At 39.9% G+C, this 21802-nt stretch overlaps 7 protein-coding genes across 7 annotated transcripts; 6 read left to right on the top strand and 1 right to left on the bottom strand.

Annotated features, from left to right (window-relative positions):
• Positions 1-1531: 1531 nt before the first annotated feature.
• On the top strand, positions 1532-1735 carry MELLADRAFT_95374 (uncharacterized protein; the record flags this gene model as incomplete). The annotated part of the gene is made up of 1 exon (XM_007406857.1): positions 1532-1735. One exon carries the CDS (start codon positions 1532-1534, stop codon positions 1733-1735), a length of 204 nt encoding a protein of 67 aa, XP_007406919.1.
• Positions 1736-2117: 382 nt separating this feature from the next.
• Positions 2118-4060, top strand: MELLADRAFT_60990 (uncharacterized protein; the record flags this gene model as incomplete). Its single annotated transcript, XM_007406858.1, has 7 exons — positions 2118-2282; positions 2367-2884; positions 2993-3271; positions 3506-3549; positions 3628-3875; positions 3931-4029; positions 4052-4060. The coding sequence occupies 7 exons, from the start codon at positions 2118-2120 to the stop codon at positions 4058-4060; spliced, it is 1362 nt and encodes a 453-aa protein (XP_007406920.1).
• A 2105-nt stretch (positions 4061-6165) lies between these two features.
• On the top strand, positions 6166-7068 carry MELLADRAFT_103977 (uncharacterized protein; the record flags this gene model as incomplete). Its single annotated transcript, XM_007406859.1, has 3 exons — positions 6166-6294; positions 6346-6391; positions 6905-7068. 3 exons carry the CDS (start codon positions 6166-6168, stop codon positions 7066-7068), a joined length of 339 nt encoding a protein of 112 aa, XP_007406921.1.
• Positions 7069-7848: 780 nt separating this feature from the next.
• Positions 7849-10126, top strand: MELLADRAFT_71192 (uncharacterized protein; the record flags this gene model as incomplete). The annotated part of the gene is made up of 7 exons (XM_007406860.1): positions 7849-8030; positions 8262-8287; positions 8401-8560; positions 8624-8749; positions 8827-8947; positions 9026-9448; positions 9510-10126. 5 exons carry the CDS (start codon positions 8403-8405, stop codon positions 9660-9662), a joined length of 981 nt encoding a protein of 326 aa, XP_007406922.1.
• A 1181-nt stretch (positions 10127-11307) lies between these two features.
• On the bottom strand, positions 11308-13630 carry MELLADRAFT_103975 (uncharacterized protein; the record flags this gene model as incomplete). Its single annotated transcript, XM_007406841.1, has 8 exons — positions 11308-11481; positions 11545-11783; positions 11848-12026; positions 12120-12186; positions 12258-12740; positions 12843-12978; positions 13043-13132; positions 13427-13630. The coding sequence occupies 8 exons, from the start codon at positions 13628-13630 to the stop codon at positions 11308-11310; spliced, it is 1572 nt and encodes a 523-aa protein (XP_007406903.1).
• A 508-nt stretch (positions 13631-14138) lies between these two features.
• On the top strand, positions 14139-16413 carry MELLADRAFT_95370 (uncharacterized protein; the record flags this gene model as incomplete). Its single annotated transcript, XM_007406861.1, has 8 exons — positions 14139-14417; positions 14502-14577; positions 14658-15239; positions 15326-15545; positions 15619-15902; positions 15974-16115; positions 16185-16305; positions 16384-16413. The coding sequence occupies 8 exons, from the start codon at positions 14139-14141 to the stop codon at positions 16411-16413; spliced, it is 1734 nt and encodes a 577-aa protein (XP_007406923.1).
• Positions 16414-17066: 653 nt separating this feature from the next.
• On the top strand, positions 17067-18856 carry MELLADRAFT_71191 (Non-catalytic module family EXPN; the record flags this gene model as incomplete). Its single annotated transcript, XM_007406862.1, has 3 exons — positions 17067-17563; positions 17652-17720; positions 17792-18856. 3 exons carry the CDS (start codon positions 17228-17230, stop codon positions 18302-18304), a joined length of 918 nt encoding a protein of 305 aa, XP_007406924.1.
• Between the last annotated feature and the right edge of the window lie 2946 nt (positions 18857-21802).

The raw sequence follows: 21802 nt of genomic DNA, 5'->3' as shown, positions 1-21802 counted from the left end.
ATATAAAAAGGTAGTCCAATACTATACTTTCAAAGTATAGTAGTGAAAACTCAGTACTATACTACAGTATCACAATACTGTATAGTATAGTGGCAGTGTTGCCACAAGCAGTAAGTCAAAAACCAATGTAAGCAGGTGGTTTTCTGCCATGAGGGGGTTTCAAGTTTGTTTGTTTTTTGCATATTTTTTCAAAATTTGGGCAAGTTTTTGTAAAGAAACTGTGTTAAACATATATATTTCAATCTGGGACACCTCTTTAGGTGTCCTGCTTTAAAAAATATAACAGGGAGTTTCAAGTTAGCCTTTTTTTATGTATGTTTACACTACAACAACTTGTCCATTTTTGTAAAATATGGATAGATTTTTCAAAGCAGGACACCTTTTTAGGTGTCCCAAATTGGAAATTCATTGCTTTTACAGTTTCTTTTTACAAAAAACTTGCCTGAATTTTAAAAAAATATGCAAAAAACAAACAAACCTGAAATCCTCCATTAGCCCAATCAGATGTGTTCAAATTGTGTTTTGGTTTGTTGCAGCCAAACATAACAGATTGGCCTAGGGTCTTTGGGCCATTGCACAAGCAACACAACCACTGTGTCCTTGTGGCAGTCGCCTGACAACAAGCGCACACGGACTGCCTTTGGGGCACAAAGGCAACTCGTGTGTGCTTGTCAACAAGCAAAGACCACACGGACATGGTGAACACAACATACATTGCACTCATCTGGAATGCAGTACAGGCCCCTTATTTCATTGTGTTTTTATGTGCTTGTGTGTTGCCCCCAGAACCTGTCAAAACAAGCTTGGTTGGTTTGGAGAAATGAAGATAACCCAATGTGGGTTTTGTCAATTGTGATCAATCCTACATTGGTCCTATGTTGACCCACTTTAATAAACAAGAGTTTTGAACTTCAAATGAGGTCTTTGAGAGCTTGTTTTTGATGAGATCAAACCAATCAACTGCTGTGGAAGGGGAATAGAGTCAAACTGGCAGAGGAATCTACAACAATTTGTCACATGCAGCATGGCACATGATTTTTAGACTTTTCAAATTCTTGGATCCAACCTTCAAATTTGAAGGTCAAGCTCAAGAATTTGAGAAGTCAAAAATTCAAAACTTCATTTTTTGACAAGTCCGCTGGGACAAAAATCGACAATTCCACCTCCAAATTGAACATTTGAAAAGTCTGTTGTGTATATGCTCTGCCCATTTTTTTGCATTGCTTGAAGTGTTTTTTCAGTTGTTGGAACACTGCATATATGTTCTAGCACCGGTAAAAACCCTCTGGCTGTGTCAGGGGAAAGATAGGTGTTGGCTGTTTCATCTAATGGCATGTTCACTCAAGCAATTTGAACATGCCATAAGTATACATGTGAGATAGAGGGAAAACATGAGATAAGGCGGTGAAGTATGGGGTCCAGGGATTTTTATTCAGTGGAGTTGCAAGAGTTGATTGCTGCCTCAAATGTACTGGGTGTTGAGAGGACATGTTTGTCCCTGTTTGTCCATTCAAAAGGTTTTGCTCTGATCATGGTCGATTGTGGCCGGTTTGGTACCTATTCCCGAGCCCTGAGGCTGGCTGATGCCCCACTCCACACGGGGCGGGGATTCTCTCTGTACCGAGGGTCAGTGCCGGACCAGACTGCCTGGCATCACTCTCTTGAATCGATGATCGATTTGACAAACATTCCCAAATATCGCAGCACGGTCAACCGCTCAAGAACAGCATCATGAGGGTTGACTGTTGACCCCATCCGCCTCAAGATCAAACAAATCATCAGATCCTTGCTAATCTCAACAATCTCAAGCTCAAATCTTTCTAGGCCTCACTTCGTCATGTTTCAATCATTCCAGCAAGGGAAAGATAGAATTGGTTCAGAACGTATATCCTTGCATCTTGACTCATCTCCAATGTGGTCTTCTCATTAAGCTTATGTTCAATGTGTTTCATGTAGATGAAGAGTCCAGTATCAGGCCGGGGAGATATCGAGCACATGTTCAACAAACGCCTCACGCCCATTCAACGCATACGAACTCACACAATAAACCTTCATCCATCCGCCCTACTCGTTCCGTTGTTTGGGCTAACTTAGCCAGGTCCTCACCATCATCTCCTATGCCTGTTCAGATTCTTCGAAAGCCATCACAAACTAGTATCGCCAATTCTCAAGCAGTCAGTGGACCTGAAAGCTTTTTACGACCATCTAAAGAACACGTTTTGTACTGGCTTTCCACCTGGCCGCGACGCTCTGCGATCCTCGTCCTTCTTCCTTGCGCAGTCGTAGGTGCTTCTCCAAGCCCAGAAACTTTCATCACTGGAAACCCCTTCTGAGGAACCCTCCTTTGTTTGACCAATGCTCCTTAGGTGTGGGTTTGGTGCATGCTACCCTTTCCAGTCCTCGATCCGTACGATATTGATGAGAAATCTCCCAGATGGAAATGGCCTTCGGACGCGCTGGTCCATCCGAGTACGCCATTTGATCAACGTCTCAACTTCAAACCGCCGTTGCCCCCGGACTACAACTTCTACTTTTTTGTGCTTTTCTATTTTGGCTTCTACTTATTCATCGGCTTGATGTTTATCACCAAGCTTTTCGACCTATATCGCCTGAACTGGTGGCCAAAAAAGCTGGGAGCTACGTTCACCTACATTCTTACGTGGGCTGGTATCATTGGGCTAGGAGTCGGTCTTCATCAATTCAACTTCATCAATGGTTACCAAGCTGGGAAGGGAAAAGAGTGGAATTATGATTGGGAGCGTAAGACGGGCTGGGTGGTATTAGAGTTCTTCGGGATGATGATGCCAATCTTTGCTTGCTTTTTGAAGTTGAAGGGTGATCGGCGTGGGTTTTATCGTCGAAGCATGACAGAAACCCAGAAAACGTAAATTTGACTGGTTGGCTCTTCACCCTACCTACTCTGCTATTGTGATCATGTAAACCATATCCCACCTGACATACAAACTCTCCTTGCACGGTTTATCTTCTTCAGATTTTTGGAACACGTCTTGGGTCGACGGATACCTTACTCCTACATCCGTTTTCTCTGGTTCCTTTCCTGCTTGGTCATCGCCATTGTCTCACTAATCATCGGCCAGGGCTTTGCATCGATCTATCTCTCAACCTTACCTCATAGCTCGTTGGACGGTCTTTATTATGTCTGGAGCTGGACAATCACTCTCCAGATTTTGAATGGAATTAGTTGTTGGATCTTGGAGTTCAAAATCCGTAGTAAGGCGCTATTATTCGTCTTCAAATACTACTTCATCCTGTGAGTTCTGAGCCACATTGTCGATCAGAAGCAGAGCTCCAATCGTATTTGTTTCTGACTCATATCTTGGAGGAGGACTAGAACATACTTTATCTTCTACCGCAATCTCTTTGCCCGCCTCAAGGACCCAAGCCAATATCTCACAGTGCAGATCTTGAGTTCTAGTTGGATCTTGATTTATTATCCCATCTCAATGTCTAGATTCTTTTATAGAATCTTGACTCTATTTTTCAGTTATGGAAAGTCGTATGCTGATCATTTGGAGACCGTGGCTCATGGTTTGTCACGCGTCTTTCACTATTGATATGAACCCTTGATATGTTTGAACTATCACTGACTGACATGATACCAACCAGCTTTGTACATCCGCAACTTGGCCGAGAATGTGACAATGCTATCCTTTTTGGGGTGGTTGACTATCCTTCATTTTGGTCCCAACTCGAACGTCTACCCTTTTTTCAGGTTTGACAACCCAGACGAGAACGACCCCTATACATATCGCCTCACTATCACGGCCAGCCTGTGTATTTGGACCATTGAACTTGTTTCGAGTTTCTTGGCTCGTGGTTTATGTTGGCTGATCCACAAAGTCCACGTTACTGATGTGAGTTGCCAGCTGGACTTGAAGAGTGTTTCTACTCTACACATGTTAATTCAAGTTTTCTCAAAAGGTCGGCCTGAGCGAGTTCAGGAACTATCCCGAATTGGTACCTGCATGTATCATCACCTCTATTCATGTGTTGTGTGACATGTTGTTGGTATGTCCTCAATGTTTTCCAGCGTGCGTGATCTGAACACGAACAAAGCCACTAATGTTTGCAACTGACTTGGACATCTCAGTTCTTACTCAAGTTAAACTTTCGATAAATAACTCACTACGTTGCCGCTATCGCCTGATTAAACCGACATTGTGCGACTCAATGCAACACCATAATGCATCATTGTACAAAACCCGACGCGTGCCCTTTTTTGTTTTTCGGAAAGGAGCCATTGTAACCTTTCTTGTCATATTGTCATCAATCGCTTGAACCATTGCCCATCATCTATCTATCTAAATTCATATCTCCTTGTCGTCTCTTCACCGTTCATACACACAGCTGTGATTTATGCCCCAGTTGAAATGGGCTGTCTTGCAAATTTTATAATGGAATTGACGGACTATCAACGATTTCTCATGATGCCAATAAGGCAGTTCACGTCGCTTTCGCTGTTTAATCCTTATTTCTTCGGCTTCACAGCATCCGCTTAAACTTCATTGTATGTATTCTCATATTGAAAATTATAAATTTTTCACATAATTTCCAGATCGTGGGGCTCCTTTTCGGGTAGCTTCCCAGAATATAATTTTACTGTTCTAGACCCTCGTAATGTGGAAATGCCACCAAGAGTTGCTCAAGATGGTCGCTCTGTGCTTAAGCTCACTCTACTCTCCAAACAACACCTCAAATGCCTCCACGAGTGAAGCGATCATCAAAACCAACAGGACATCCCTGATTCTAAGTTACAGCCTGGGTTTGGAGCATCCTATAGAAAATTTACAACACAAAGCATCCTTACCGCACCAAGGAATTGGATGGTAGAACTTTCCTCAGGCTCTGAGTCTAACGACTTGGGAATTCTCTGTGATGACGTCTGGGTTTTCAGAGTTGCAACCCATCATTCTTCTAAGCTACAATTCCTATCATTTTCTCCTCTCAAAGCATCCTCAGGCGAGTGCCGTGAACCGTGACGGACGGAAATTCGTATGTAGGTCACAACATCGTCCACAGCCGACACCCTATATTTTCCCGTAGCGCAATTTCCCTCCGTGCGAGCCATTCTATTTCAACTCGCACTCTAGATTCATCTGTACCTCGATTACTTTTGCCCATGATTGACTCTATGACAGACCCCGTGCTAAAAGGTCTCATCTTACATGGGCTCTTACACAATTCACATCCATCGTTGATGACTAAACTTGAAAATGATCATGTCCTTGGATCTTCTACGAAAACAAACCAAGAACAGGCTTCGACTACCCATGGTGTAAATTCTGATTTCCCACATCATTCACATCCTTCACAGGTTGCATGGTAGTATCATTGTAAATGCTGAGGTTCATTCTAAGAAGCGTCTTACCTTGAAGTAATCAGTAGAAATGAGTTTTATAATTACTCAGGCTACTTCTATCTCTTCAACTCAAGAGTCAAGACAGATTGTACGAGAGAAATTTAACTTAACAAAGTCCCTCTCACGGCGTCCCTCGGAGCCTGCGGAGAGAGAGAAATATACTTTAATGGGTATTAAACTACTTTCTCTGACTAATGAAAGCCTGAGGTCATGCTATTTCAAAACAATGTGGAATTCCTTTCAATCTATTGAGAGACACATCGCTCACTGTTAGAGCTTAGCACCCCAAATTACTGATCACGAAGCGTACATTTAACTGTCCTCGTGTTCTGAGGGAGAAAACTCGACAAGAGTGGATAGAAATTTTTGGGTCAGTGATTTCAGTGAGGTCTGGGTTCTGAGCTTTGATAATATATAAGCAGGTATAAGCTATGCTTTTCTTTTGATATCTAGATGGGTCTAAATGCTTGCTTGTCATCTTTACACTCGAACCAACCTTTTTGTTCTCATCTAGAAGCTCTTGATTGCTGATGTGAAAATTCGCCAGATCTATTGTCGGATTTCAGACTTTTACAATACAAGGGAGTGAACAGGAACTGCTGAAAATCTCAGAGAACGCAAGAGATCAGAGATAGGCCAGTAAAGGCCGGTTCGCGAGATCAAGGCTTGGGCATAGTAATTGAAGACCACCCCGACTCCCGCGGCGATGCCTTAGAAAGCTCGCTGACTCCTGAGTCTTTGCCCATCAGGAGTCTTAAGGGATTATCTGAGGTCACTTTCAGTGGATGACAGCGTCGTGCGATTTCCTGCTATGCTTCTCACTTGACCAGGTCCCTCCTCCGAGACCGGCTATGCTTGTCATCTTCTCTACCCCAGCAGGAATATGTGTTTACCGGGTTCGCCATGGACGATCTGTGAGTTGTAACGCGAAGGCCGCCATTGACGGCTCCCTGTTCAGGTTATAGGTAAACCTCATCAACGTCCCTCCCTCTCGCCTCGCGAGTAGTCAAGGTAAGTTTGATCTTCAAGGGAGAATGTGTCTTGGAACACGAAAGTGTACCCAAAGGAACCTTTCCAAAAGTCACAATGAGCACCCGCGGTCAAACTTTCAGTCCCCGACATGCACTCTCGCGCCGGAAACAGATTGGCTTTTTGTCACCGGCGCCGGCGCTCCATCCCTTTCAGAGATTCAGTGCCATCTCGCAGCTATTCTCCTGGTGCGCGCTCGTGATCAGCGGGCCCAAACAACGAAAATTCTCAATCTCTTCATGGGAATTGGCCTGAATTGTTTGTGGAGTATTTTTCCTATACATACCGCAAATACGTTGAAAGAGTCGCGATCTCAAGGAAGCTGTGGAATCCCTCTTTCCAATGACGCGTAGATAAAAAGCTCCAATGAAGCAGCAAAGCGTGAGGAACTAGTCTCACTTCCGACAAGAGCGAGGAATGTTGATCACGCAGTGCGATACTGCAGTGATTAAGCAACTGAAGCGCCAACTATGAGGCATCTTTGTTGTACATAAGTACATTTTGCATCACGGACTATCACGGAATTCGAAGTTGAGTTGGGGGAGGGCGGTGGCCTTTGTGCGCTGAATAGTGCCCAAAGGTTAAAAGTTGGATTTGCGAGCTGCTTTGCATGTGGGGCAAATGCGCAACTATGCCGTGCTCATCCCTGGCTCGGTTGACTGTAATGGAGGCATGCTATCTATATCTGCATCTTCATTCAGGATGATGATAGTCAGGCTGAAGCTGATTTGTCTCTTCCGACCTGTCTCCGTCGGGACGGAAGCCGGTCTGGGATGGCTATCAGAGAGATGTTGTGAGAGTCGTGAGGCTCTGATTTTAAACACTTGATCAGTTGGTACAAAGGCAAAGTCTTGAAATTAAATGCGGCTCAAAGAACCGATCCTGTTGACTCAAATTGAATGAACTTAACGAAGTCCCAACTATGCTTTATCCAAGCTACTCTTCGATCAAAAGCCAGTGCCCGTCATTTTTTGATTTGTTTTTTGAGGTACCTTATGAAAATGGTCAAGTTTTGACCCGAAATTTCTCAGCTTCCCGCTTGGGTCCGAAAAATGGTCAGGTTTCCATTAGGAACCTCCACTGGAGCTTTTCAGGGTCCTCACTCATTTCTCACCGTGATGAACTCTACAAAGTTCCTCGAGTGTCTCGACAAAGTGCCTAGCGAGGGAGTTTGTTGAGTTCATCGAGGGAGCTTGTAGTTTATCACAGTGACATGATTTGAAATTTACAAAGTAGTACGACTATCACGACTTTAATATCTACGATTTGTCCACCGATTTGTCAGAGGAGTCAGAGGGTGTTGAGAAAGTTGTATGATTCGGTACAAATGTTTCAATCTTACCACCTGTACAGCGGTAGGTAATATATATGTCGCCTTCCGCCCGCTTCTTCCCCTTTCGTTCTTTTTCTTCCAACTCATCTCAACTGACGGTTGTACACAAAATCTTGCTTTTGCAAGCCTACTTTCGTTACTCCTACTACTCCTACAGTACTTCGGACGGCGTACACCCGCTTATCCATTCATTTCTTTGCTGTGTCCTCGTCCAACTTCCATTCCATTCCCTCCACCACCTCGCCCTACGCCCAAAAAAAAGAAATCCAAACATATCATTGACATCAGGTATGACCAAACAAACAAAGCCTCCTGCATGGACAATCAAGGCGTCCGCAAATTTAGATGACAGCTAATTGCCCTTCCCGTCTGATCTTGAACCGTGGTGCTTCGTCCATTCATTTAACAACACTCCGTGCTTGGCCCTTGAAACTTATTCCTACCTGGGACACCAACTCCTGGCCGCTGGTTTCACTTTTTCCTTTTGTTTTGCTGTCATCGTAACGCTTTTCTCTTCAGAAATTCACAATCACTAACGATATCCAGTGAGTTTGAAATGTCTCCTATGACTCACTACATTTCTTCATCTACTACATACCGTAATGTCTAACTAACCTGATCATCTCCTCTACCTTTGCTGCTCGGTTTATTACTCAAGTCATGCCTTCTCTCGTTCGAACAGCGATCATCGTATCCGTTGTTCTGAGTCTGGCTCACAGCATCAGTGCAGGGGGAAGATGTTGCCCGGGCGATAATATTTGCTCAGGCTGTTGGATGTGCAAGGGTAGTGATCTTCGGGATTGCTGGGATCAGGCAACGTGAGTATTTTCACCCATCTTATAGCCTTTTTGCCCCTCACTCACGAACATTCACAATGACAGGCCTATGCCTACAAAGTGCGAAGCTATCTCGGATCTACAAGAAAAGGCTGCATGTTATTGTAAAGGCTACGCCGCGATCGCGAAATGCTGGAGTCGCGGTACCTGTTGTACCGAATATGCCCCTACGTGAGTCACTTTTTGCCACGATCACTGGGCATTCGGTGAACACCAGACAACTGACTGTCAATCTTTTGACTTCATAGTCTTGCTGTGGCTACCGATCTGTGTAACCTAGCGTCCTGGCCTTCCGATCAGATCACCTCAGCGAGACTTGACCATTGCGTCAAGGAAGCTGCTCGCGTTGCTGATGCGATTTGGCATAATGTACACTTCTTTCCCAGATCAAATCCATTCTTGTCTTTTGGTACAAGTCCCTCACAACATATGTTCTTCTGGCGATAGGACTCCGGTGTTGATGTACCCAAGGCACAATCGAGTATTGAGCCTTACGCTGGAGGTCCTGTCGCGACCGGTGTAGCGCATGTTAAACCCAAACCCGTCCACTCAGAATCTTACGTAGGCTCACCCGCAGACCCACCACCACCCACATCATCGCAAAATCGTTACCAAAAACACAAGTCGAGTGCTTCGCATCACCATCCAAGCTCACACTCACATTTGGCCGAGAAGGAGAGAAAGAAGAAGGCGGCCATGGAGAAAAAGAAACAACACTACGAGGAGAAGAAGAAAAAGAAGGAGTGGGAGGCAAAGCAGAGAGCTAAGAAATTGGCTGACAAGAAGTGGAAAGAGCATCACCATCAAGATAAGGGGGCCAAACACAGCGAGCGTGGTGAAGGATGTAAGGAGAAGCGGAATCATACCAAAGTAAGTGGTCAACTTTTGCAATTACATTGACAGTTTATTGATAGTCTTCATTGCTCTGCAGCGTGCCAGCTATACCACTCTCAACGTGTCTCCTGCTGAAATGAACGACATGAGGCTAGGAAAGCGTAATGTTCTATGTGGCATCGACTTTCAAGGTGTCAAGCATCCGAGCACAGTTCCTGAATTGGTTCAGAAAGCTTATGACGAGATCTAAAATCAATCCTTCCACTCGCTTTTTGTCTTTCAAACCCATTCACCTTCGTTTTTTTTTCTTACCTTTTCACTTTGAACATAATCAAATTCTTTACTCATCAATCTTTTATCTCGACATTCTTCCCAATCTCACTTTAGCTTCGCATATTTTATTTCTCTTCTCTTCTCGTCTTATTTTATTTCACCTAGTGGCTTTATGCTGCTTCTGATTCACATGGGTCGCATAGAAGTCGATCGAAGAGGACTAAGCTTTATCTTGATAAATTATTGTTCTCTTCTATTTGAATTTTCAAGTTTGGGCTCTGTGAAGCAGTTTACAATTCTTTTTTTTAGTTTTCATTCAAATGAATTTTCATTTCGCTTGTCTTGACGACTTGCAATACAACATCTTTGTAACCATTGTGTTTTGTAGTCAGTTTTTTGTTTGAATTCGACTTGCAGTCACTGTGCCACCATTACCTCGCTTCTTGCCGCCTAGGCTTTCACTCTCATAAGCCGACTCAAAGACAGTGACTGCTTTTGTTATCTTGTTCCCCAACATCATCTCGTTTCCTCATACAGATTGCTGCTTTACATTAAGCCTTTCCATAGCACCAAACATGATAATTTGTAGAGGGCGTTACAAAAAAACCCTGTGATTGCGTTGAGCACCCAGCATCAAACCCCATAAACCTCCTATGAGTATGAATTGATAATCTTATATCTAATCACTTCAAGGCACATTTAATCCAGAAATATTTTGTTTTGTTGGTTTTGATCACCATGATATCACATCATCGCACAGCTACGCACAGACAGATTTCTCTGGATAAGGCCTGGGCAATCCACTGGATCATGTCTTCAACATGAATATCTTCGGTAGGAAATCCCATCAACAAACATATACATAACAAGTAAAACATTCTGACCCAAGCACTATCCATAATCTTCAGAATATGAAACATATATTGTACCCATTCCACTGTGCTTTATCGGATGTACAGTTTCTTTAAAGATGATCAGACTCAAAGTCTTAATGCAAGACCGAAGTTCCACCTAAATTAAACCAACATTAATAATTTACCAACCAACTAAGCCGAAGCACAGAATCCAAAATGTGTTGTTTGTATTCTTGATACACTTGGTCTTTATATCCCAGACTTTCAGATCAAATATAGCTGTCCTGTTTAATGGTTTCCACAACATCATTTAGAAATTCCTACAAATGTTATATGTATCCAGGTTAGGAATCCATATCAATCACTTCAAATCCCTTTTCTCATCAATTTCAACACAGGCAGCACATGATTGGTACCTAAATCTTATAACTCAAAACCTCGTACTACCGTTGTACCCCTAAAAGTTTGGAACTGTTTCCTGCCAAGTCTGCTGTATGTATGATAATTGATTTGGACTCAAGTCATAGTGTCTGATCAAGTCGACGAGTATAAGATCACAAACACGAATTTTGTACTATATCATTTGATGAATTCCAACTGAGGTATGACAACTACATGACAATATAAAACTGGTAAACCTAACAAACCTTCCAAACCTTCAAGAAAAAGGATCAAAAATCAAAATCTATCAAACACTCTGCATCCAATTTTCTTCTTCCCTGTTTGATTTCATCTTTCCATATTCATAATATATCTACACCATGATCCTCATGAATCATAAACCAATCCATTCGACAAAAAAACCTTAACAGTCCCATTACTAAGTAACTGAGCATCTTGATCAAGTCTTAAAAACTTTTCACTAATCAATTGATCTTCTACAACCTCTCCAGTCTTTGGATCTTTAATCTGAACAGCTACCGTAGGACCTCTAACAGCCAACTAAAAGAAACAAACAATCCATTGTCAATATCTTCATGATCAAAATCAATCAAAACTGCTTACTTGTCCTTTAACTGCATCGTTATTGATGATCGCTGGTTCAGGTACATCGACTAGTTTACATTCTACATTAGTAGTGGGTGGTCCATAATGAAGATCTTCTTGACTTAAACCAAGTGATTGAAAGTCAGTGAACATAGTAGCAAGAACCGGTCCTGCAACCAATGGATGCGCATAGACTTGCTGAACTTGAACTCCTAGTGCAGCTCTAACAACGTTAGCTGTTGTTTGAGTAATTGGACCTAAGAATAGAAATGGATCAATCAAAACAGAAATCTTGGTGGGAGATCTACTGAAGGATCTTACCAGAAGTTAAAATCGAACGAAGCTTTTCTCCAATCCATAATTCTTTATCTTTAACTCCTTCAATTAAAATCCCTCTAGAAAGATAAGACAATCTTTGACCGATGCCTAGCTTGAGTCTTAAACTCTTGGATGAAAGTGTTCGGATTTCATTGGCCAACGTTTCAAGTAAATCTGCTTGACTGTGTTGAACCAAACAATCATGAATTTCAAATTAGTGTAATCCACGAAGCAAGACGATTTATGAATAAAATCTTGATGTGAGTTTTGTTTACCAAACAAGTACCGTTGGATGCCAATCACTTAGTTCTTCAATCTTATTAAAAAAACATATCTTGGCACCTATATAATCAAAACCAACATCTCATCAGATGAGAACCTACCAAGTCAAATCTGATCAAGAAAACACTGACCTCCATAAAGTGAAGCAATAGCAAATGAGCTTTGAAATCCATATACCGAATTTTCTTGAATCTGTATTGCAACCCGATCCTCAGCTCCAACGCTCTTAGACTTCGGAAGTAATCCTAATGAAGCCGTCAATCCTGCAAGTAATCCGTCCTGTTCAAAACTAATCAAACGTGAAGCTCCATCTCTTTCACTAGAAAGAAAAGTAAACAGTCCGCTTTGTAATTTAGTTTCGTTTTGTTCATGTAAATCAGTTGAGCTCAAATGGTTTAATAAATCATTAATGTTGATGATCTTAGGATGATGAAGATCAGATCTGGTCACAAATTCCTTAACTGCACTTTCGAGTTGATGATCACAAATCACTAGTTTAAGTTGAGAAAGTTGACCACCAGAAGCTTGTTGAATATGTGCAGGAATCGTAGTTGAAGATAATGGGATTTGGATATGAAGAGTATGGTATGGTAACGTAAAGGCTGTTAATGAAACTATCAAATCAACTGTTTCAAATTAAATTAAAATCGTTCAATAACTTGATCAGCTTATGAAATTAACTTGGTTTTGATCATTAAGAGAAAATGGGAATGTACGATACGGATTTGAAAGAAGGACTAATATTTCAGGGGGGTGTTGTGATCGATTATCGGGTTTAGGAAGATCATTCAAGATAGATAAAATCTTTTGTCGAACTTGTTGTACTAATGTTGCGATTGATTTATCTGGAAACTTTATCCATCAAGTCAACATTAGTATTTATGATAAACAAACCAAAAAAATGTTCACAACTTACTGGGTTGGTAGGATTCTTGAGTCCATCAAACTTTCCATTTGAGAGTGAGATGAGATCGTTGAAGGACTTGATTGAATGGCTTGGGGTAAGCTAAGAACAAGAAGATCAAGTTGATATCAGAATCATTCCATTCTAAACTTGATAAGCAAAACACCCTGCTCAGCAAGAGTATACCCTCGATGATTGGGTGACGATGGCTCGAGATTACATATCTTCAAGACACTTTCACAATCCAGAGCATCACCCAGCAAAAAGTATTTCATTGGTTTTCCGTGTATCAAAGCTTTTTTGCTTATCATTTACGAAATGATTCTTCTCTACTCTCAACCAAACTACCCAAAACTCAAGAAACTCAAGTAAAAAAGACCTAAATCCCAAACTCACCATTCCCATACCAAAGCTAGTATTTCTAAAGATCGGAGTTTCAGATTTCCTTCTAACTCTTGAAATATCAGATTGCATTCCAAGTAAGATTGGATAACTTGAAGGTTGTGGTTGATGTCTGAACGTATTGTAGAAACTGATGAAGATGAAGCAACTGATTAAGATGATCGAGAGTTGATCGAGAGTGATGAGATTGAAGAACATGATAAGTCACTTCAATTGGATATATATTGTTTTATTGGATATATATTTTTACTGGATATATATGCTGGGTTGGTGAAGTGAATCGATTGAAGAAATATCTTGGAAATCAGAACACACAAACAAGAAATCAGAAACCAGATTTGATTGTATCAAAAATCGATTCAAACCTACTGAATCCAAACTTTATTCAATCAGATCTCCAAACCGGTTACATAATCAAACTTCTTCTGCCCCTGAGTTGGAAAACTGAGATCCAAGTTCATCAAAGACTAAAACATCTTCAGCATTCCGTTGAAGTCACTTTCAAGAGTTTGTAAATAAATATCGTGTTATTGACAATTGTGACTTCAAGATGAGTGATCAAGTTATGAGGAATACATATGGTTTTACATATGGATGTATGACATGTAACAATCAATTGGGGTCAACCTGTAACAAAAGCTTTGGTGCCCAAAAAAAATGCTCAGCCTAACCAACATTTCTTGTAAGATTTCCAAACGCATTCCAAATGAATCATCTACCAGCCTCATCAGACCTGCAACCACCCCTACCATCACCCCCAACCGAACCGACCAACCAATCCATCCCATCCCATCTATACTCTCGTTTACCTTTTCATCATTTACTTCAAGATGGAACACCTGATTACCTAAAACTGATCTTAAATTCAAAAGTTTATGATCTTATTCAAGAAACTCCCTTGACTCATGCCATTAATTTGAGTGATCGATTAGGTGTTTGGGTTGGACTTAAACGTGAAGATTTACAACCGGTTTTTAGTTTTAAAGTAAGTTGAAAAGGTTTTGAATTCCTACTTTGGATAGGATTTGATTGAACTTTTTGGGATTTTACTTTGGGTTTTGTGTGGTAGATTCGTGGGGCTTATAATATGATGGCTCATTTATCAGCAGAAGATAAGGCAAAAGGAGTCATCGCTTGTAGTGCAGGTAAGTCAACCCTTATATATTTCAGAGAGATGGCTTCATATGTTGATGACTTAGATTTCTTTAACACATGAATTTCACAGGAAACCATGCTCAAGGAGTAGCCATGTCAGCCAAAGCCTTAAACATCAAAGCCACAATAGTCATGCCACTCGCAACTCCATCGATCAAATACAAAAACGTCGGAAGATTAGGATCCTCAGTTTTATTACATGGAGATGATTTTGATGAAGCTAAAAGAGAATGTAGTCGACTTACTCACCAAAAAGGCTTGACAAATGTTCCACCCTTTGATGATCCTTATGTGATCTCAGGTCAAGGTACGATTGGACTTGAGATTTTAAAACAAGTCGAAGACGGATTAGATGCGATTTTCGTTTGTGTGGGTGGTGGAGGACTTTTGGCTGGGATTGCAAGTTATGTGAAACGGATCGGTCATCCGGGTTTGAAAGTCATTGGTGTCGAATGTGAAGATCAGAAAGCCATGACTGATAGTTTGGAATCAGGTCAAAGAGTCGTGTTGAATGAAGTCGGGTTGTTTAGTGATGGAACTGCAGTTAGAGTCGTTGGTGAAGAAACTTTTAGGATTTGTAAGGAACACGTCGATGAGATGATCACCGTCACTAATGATGAGCTGTGTGCAAGTATCAAGGATGTGTTTGAAGGTGTGTGTGTAGATCTAAATCTAATCAACTCATCCATTTGTTTACTCATCATTCTCTTATTTCGATTTGCTGACTTATTTTCTTAGACACTAGGTCGGTACCTGAACCAGCTGGCTCGTTAGCAGTAGCTGGAATGAAACGATACATTCACCAAAACAACCTGGTAGGATCAGGTAAACGGTTTGTCGGCATCGTCAGTGGTGCCAACATGAACTTTGACCGTCTGAGGTTTGTTGCCGAGCGTGCCGACTTGGGAGATGATCGTGAAGCGCTCCTAAGTGTGACTGTACCAGAACAGCCTGGAAGGTAAGACTTTTTTGTTCTACAAATGAATCCAAGAAGAAATAAGAAAACCTGATGGATTTGTTTGACACATTAGCTTTGTCAAACTACATTCGTATATTCAACCAAGACCAGTAACTGAGTTTTCATATCGATACGCATCCAATTCGACCCAAGCTTCGATTTTCATTTCTTTTAGACTTTCATCATCATCTATTCGTCGTCAAGAAAGAACAGAAGTACCTATGGATTCTAAAACCAAAAGACAAAAAGAGTTAACAGAAGTGATTGAATCGATTGGAAAAGATCCCATCGGAATGAAAGCCCAAGATATTTCAGATAATGAGATGGCCAAAAGTCATGCACGGTATTTAGTGGGCGGTAAGTTTTTTTTGGATGAATGATTTAATGAAAATCATCAAGCTAATAGATTGGTTTCTTTTGAAGGCTAGGTCGTACACAAGTTAAAGATGAGAGATTGATTTCGTTTGTGTTTCCTGAAAGACCTGGAGCATTACATAAGTTCTTGATCGGACTCAGTAGTGGATCTTCATCCTCTAGTGAAGCCTTTAATGTAACACTGTTTCATTATAGGTAAGTCTGATTTCTTCTTTGGCCTTGGAGGTTTTGTTGAGATGATTGATAGAGAAATCTGGTTTGTAGAAATCATGGAGCAGATATGTCAAGAGTCTTGGCAGGCATTCAGGTTAGAAAAGATGAGTTGGATCGATTTGAAAAGTTTTTGATCGAATTGGGTTACTCTTTTACAGATGAAACTGATAATGTAAGTCGCAAAAGTTAATGTCTTACCCTTTTTTTTTTGCTTGGGACAAGTTGATTGATGTGAAAATCGATTCTTTAGGAGGTTTATCAACAATTTTTAATGGAGTGAAAAAAGTTTGGGACTCATTTTTTTCATCATGTACAAGATGTTTGTTGGGTAAGCTTTGTTACTTTAGTAGTTATACCAGTCTTCATATTTGATCACTTTGAAAATGTTATAGTGATGATATACCTTCAGTTACAATATATTGGTTATGCTCTATCAAGTGAAGTCGTTGGTTAGTGTTACACTGTTGTTGGAGAGTCTTATTATTAGAGTGTGTGATGATGGATAAGGGTGTGAGCAATATATGCAAGTGATTGAATAGATTGAATTGAATGTTGATTTTGAGAATGAGAATGAATTGGTTGGTGAGAAGAGAAGAGTTGTAGAGTTTGGCTTGTTCAAGCTAATGTAGAGTTGTACTAAGTAAAATTAATTTAAAAAAACAGTTGATTGAGACTGATTCAGGTCAGATATGAAGTTATGTACATACGTCTTAGTAGTAGTAGTTTACATATAGAGAGATCTTATCAATTTGATTTTAAAGCATTTTCGATTATTTTGAATGAATCCGCTTTGAAAATAGAAAAAAGGTACATTCACATTCATCCATCAAGCTCAAGCCAGTGCACAGTCACTTCATTAAAACAGAAATCGATAATTACTTGATAGTCTGTTTCATCATCTGATTCACATTACACACATTCTTTTATTTGAGTTAGATAATCACTTCTCAATCCTTCACTTTTACTTTACACTCTCTTGTCTTCTAAATCATATCATATCAAACCAACCAATCAGACCCTTAATCAACAACAACAAGAAGAAACCGAACATTAATCGATCCCAATCCATCTCATCAACTTCAAAAAAAAAAAACATGTTGGACTTCATCTTATCATCTCTTCCAATCTCATCACTACTCTTCTTTTCCCTATTCCCTACAACTATAAATGCTTCTCATCTTCAAGTAGCCAACAACAACCATCATCATCGTAACACTTTAAACAAACGTGGTGATAGTTATCATGGTAGAGCTACGTTTTATGCTACCGGTCTAGGTTCTTGCGGTGATACCAATACCGATTCGGATTATATTGTCGCACTCAATCAGGCTCAGTATGATTCTTCTTGGTGCGGTAAGACGATTACGATTTCTTATGGTGGAAAGTCTTGTCAAGCTACTGTTAAGGATTTGTGTCCTGGTTGTCCTCCGGTACGTTCTTTCGATTTCGTTTTCTCCTTATTCGATTCATTGGTTCTGTTTCTTAACGATCTTTGGTTCTTTTTCTTTTTTTCGATAGGGTGGATTGGATATGTCACCTAGTTTGTTCAAGTTCTTTGCATCCGAAGACGTTGGTGTGTTCTACATGGTAAGTTTAGAATCGTTTTAGATTTCTTTCGACTTTCAATTCGACTTACATCTTTTTTTTTCGATTTTTAGTCATGGTCCGTTGGAGGTGGAGGTGGAGGTGGAGATGGAGGAGACAAACCTAAAGACAAACCAGCTCCAGTTTATGTTCCACCACCTAAAGTCGATCCACCAAAGGTAGAAGACAAACCTGATCCACCAGCTAAAGTCGACCCACCTAAAGTGGAAGAGAAACCTGATCCACCCAAATCGGATGACAAACCAGACTCGAAAGCCGGTCAAACTTCATCACCAGTTCCTGTGCCCGTCTCACCTGTCAATGTTCCTAATTCGAGTCCTTGGAATTTCAGTCAATCCACTAGCTCGACCAAGACGGTCAACACAGGAAAAGTCGTTTCTACTAGTACAACTCCGATCTCCTCTAGTACTGTGGCTATGTCAAAAGGATATCTTCCTACAGTTTATGGTCAAGTCGAAGTAGCCTCTGCCTATGATGTGGGTGGTAATCTAGAGATTGTTAGTCAACTTATCATCTCTTTTGGATCACTTACTGCGGCTAGTGCTTCACATGCGATTGGTCAATAGTCTTGAAAGGTTTTGGCTTGGAGAATCGGGTTCTTTTCTTTTGGTTCGATTCTCGGAATTTAGGAAACTTTTTTTTCTCTCTTTCTTTCTCGCTTTCTCGCTTGTTGGTCTTCTTTTTGCTTCTTGCATACTTTGCTGCTAGTCATGCTACACCTTTTTTCTTTTTATTGTTACTGGAGTAGGATAAGTTTCTTTTTATACTTTTTCATCATCGTTTTTTTTTTGATTTGATTTCTGTTGGTTTTTTTTTTGGGAGGAAGGGATTTTTTCTTTTTTGGTAAGGTTTATCAACTTACAAAAAGAATAAAAAAGGATTTTTTTATTATATATATATAACCACTATTATTTATACCTTTATTTTCTTTTTTTCTTTTTTTCTTTTTTTTGGTTGTTGTTGTTTTTGGAAACTTTTTCTTTAGTGTTGTTTTTTTTCTTTTTGAATCTTCATTTGTGAGACTTGATTGATTTTTCTTTGATCTTTTGATGATCAAAAGGGTTTTTGGATTATTATCACAATGAAAATTAAAGAAAAGAATGATACTTGAGAATGATACTTTTCTTTTAATTTGATTGATTTTTGGCATTGAGTGGTTGTGGTTCTTGTTTGGTTTGGGTCTTATGTTCCATTAGATTTTTGGTTATAAGACTTTCATTGTCATTGATTGATGATTGAAGTAAATAGAGGTTCTGGAAACCCTTGGTTGAATTGGATTTGAAAGGTTTTTTTTTGAATTGTTCCTTGAAGAACTCTACTTTTTACTTTGATGAGTAATTTAGGTATGAAGTGGTTAGAAGACATGTTCTTCTTATAAGAGTTTGAATGAAAGTATGTTGTAAGGTATCATAAATTGTTACAGTATTAGTGGTACACAAACATTACAACCCATTTGAAAAACCCATTTGAGAAAAAATAGAAAAACCCATTTAAAAAATTATTTTTTTGAACAGAAAAATAAATTGGGTCCCTCTGGAATTTTCTGTTCAAAAAAATATTTTTTTGAATGGGTTTTTATATTTTTTCTTAAATGGGTTTTTCAAATGGGTTGTAATGTTTGTGTACCACTATTGAAGAACTCTGATGATCTTTTTGCTCATCAAAGACTGAGTGCAAAATGCTTGTGCAAAAAGTCTGGGATTGAATTTTGATTGGGTGTTGATCATTTTGGATAAGTTGAAAGTCACAAGATAGGTTAAATCATAGAGATCATCAAAACTACAGAACAAGATTTGTTTCTTTCTTTTTGTGTTCATCATTACATTTCTCAATGAACTCATTGATTTTTCTTTGTTAAGTTTGGAATTGGGATACACCTGTGAATTTACAAGGTTTTGTATTCTTGGATCTTTTTATTGAGGTTGTTTATGAAGTTTTTCTTTGTTACTTGAAGATTAATCAAACTTTTCAAAGCTTCTAAAAAATATGTAGTTTAATAATAGCAGTGCACACTAAATCACTTTGATAGCTTTGAAGCATAATACTATGAGTTGTATGAAATGCTTTATGGTAAGGGGTTAAGAGGTCTTGAGTATACAACAAAATGGTCTTATGATAATCCCAGTGACTAGAAGAGACAATAAGTTTATTTGGGCCTCACTAATGTTTTGCACATACAACACTCATTTCAATCTACCAGGAACTTGGACCAAAATTGTTTTTTGTGGTCAGTTATGAAATGGCTAGATAAGAAAGAGAAGTTCAGAAGATCCAACAATGATGATTTGATTTTTTTTCAAAAGAATATTGGAAGTGATTTCTTCAGAAATGAATATCTAATTTAATCAAAAATTAACTTGAACTTTTTCAAGTCTTGTGAAATTCTTTGACAATCTTCTTCACTCCTAAAGATCCTTCACACAGACAAGTGAAAAATTTCACAAACCTCTTGTGTTAAAGAAAAAAAAATCATTTCAAGTGTAAAGCTGAACAGCAGCATTGAAGAGATTCCCAGGAACCAATTTCCCCATCTGTTACTGCTAAATATCTTCATAAGTATTTCCTCAGTAGCCATTGTGATATATGTAGTCAATTTTTTGGGCTGTTTGTTGCAATTGTAACAAAGTTACAGAACGTATTACATGTGAATTTCTCAACCAGATGAGCAGGTAACTGAGCGGAGCTATATGTAGATGATAGCTAAGTATTAACTCAGATGTTTGCACATATGTAACATATACTTTATTGCTCAGATGGCCACTGCGTGATGGCTTCATGACCCATTCTACTCTCAAAAATGTTCCCAGCCTAGTGCTGATTCCCACCAAGCTTTAATCCTGGCAGTGTTGGAGAAGGTCATTAATACTTAACCAATCTTAAGAATCACAGAACAAAGCCTTTCATCAACTTTGTAACATATTGCACAAATCCAATCAGTGCTTTTGAGGTGCCATGGTGCAACTTGCAAGAACATTCTATTTTCAAACCTCAAAAAGGTTTTTTTGGGAACTTCTCACCTTCAAGCTACCTCATCTTTCTTGATATTGATGTTGTATTCATCATTTGATTGAATGGGTATAAGCTTAACAAACATCAAGGTAGGATTGAGGAAACTATTCTTAAATTGACAACCTCAGTCCTGAGCTTATTCCCTTTTGGAGGTGGCAGAAGCAGGCACACAAGAGGTAATTTCTTCTGTTACGGACCAGTTTCACAACAAGACTGATGTGTGCAGCAAGCTCTGAGTGGAGTTAACCAGAGCATTGGAAGGGTTGTGCAATAAGATAGCTGCTATCTTTTAGCTGCCAGACCTGTGCAAATTAATACATACAGGTTGATGCCTGATGTATAATCCCAAACTGTCATTACATGTGACATCTGTACAGCCCTCTTCATACCCCCTAGAAACCATCCAGTATATGTTTGGCCCAATTGCTTTCACTCACCTCTGGCCAATTCCTTCCCGTTCACCACCAGGATGAGCAGTTCCCTGCCAGAAGAGGCCACAGCATTGGCCTGAGTGTTAAATGCATAACCAGACCAATGTGGTATTGATGTTCATTATTTTGACTTTTTAGCAACCCATCTGCTTGTTTCACATATGAATTTTCCCCACTCACCCCTTTCTTAGAGCATCTCCACTGTTGGAGTGCAAATCAGACGTGTCCACCTTGACAGTTTGTCAGGTTGTGGCCTGTATCACAGATTTTCCTGGAGGTTGCCAAAGCTGCAACTGTGTAATATTGAAGAGGTGAAAATGTTTATTGCCCCATGGAGCTAAGGGACAGACTTCTGCAACATGGTTCTTGTGATGATCACTAATATAAAAACTTGAAGGCTCACCATTGAGAATCAATGTCAAGAGTTGCTACCCTTTTGGTTGTATTTGGGTCTTTGCTGTCCTGGTCAAGATTTGGATGTTGTGTAACCCATACAGGCTGTTTACATGGTCCGGTGGCAATGCTCTTATGGGAAGGAATATATAGGAACATGAATATTGTGTCAGGACACTGTGATTGCCTGCTGTTGTACATCATAAATTACCAGAATGCCCTCTCTTCAGG

Source organism: Melampsora larici-populina (assembly GCF_000204055.1).
Source record: "Melampsora larici-populina 98AG31 unplaced genomic scaffold MELLAscaffold_7, whole genome shotgun sequence".
Classification (NCBI taxonomy): Eukaryota; Fungi; Basidiomycota; class Pucciniomycetes; order Pucciniales; family Melampsoraceae; genus Melampsora; species Melampsora laricis-populina.
Note: the sequence above shows the minus strand (reverse complement) of the source record. Positions and strands in the feature narration are given on the sequence as shown.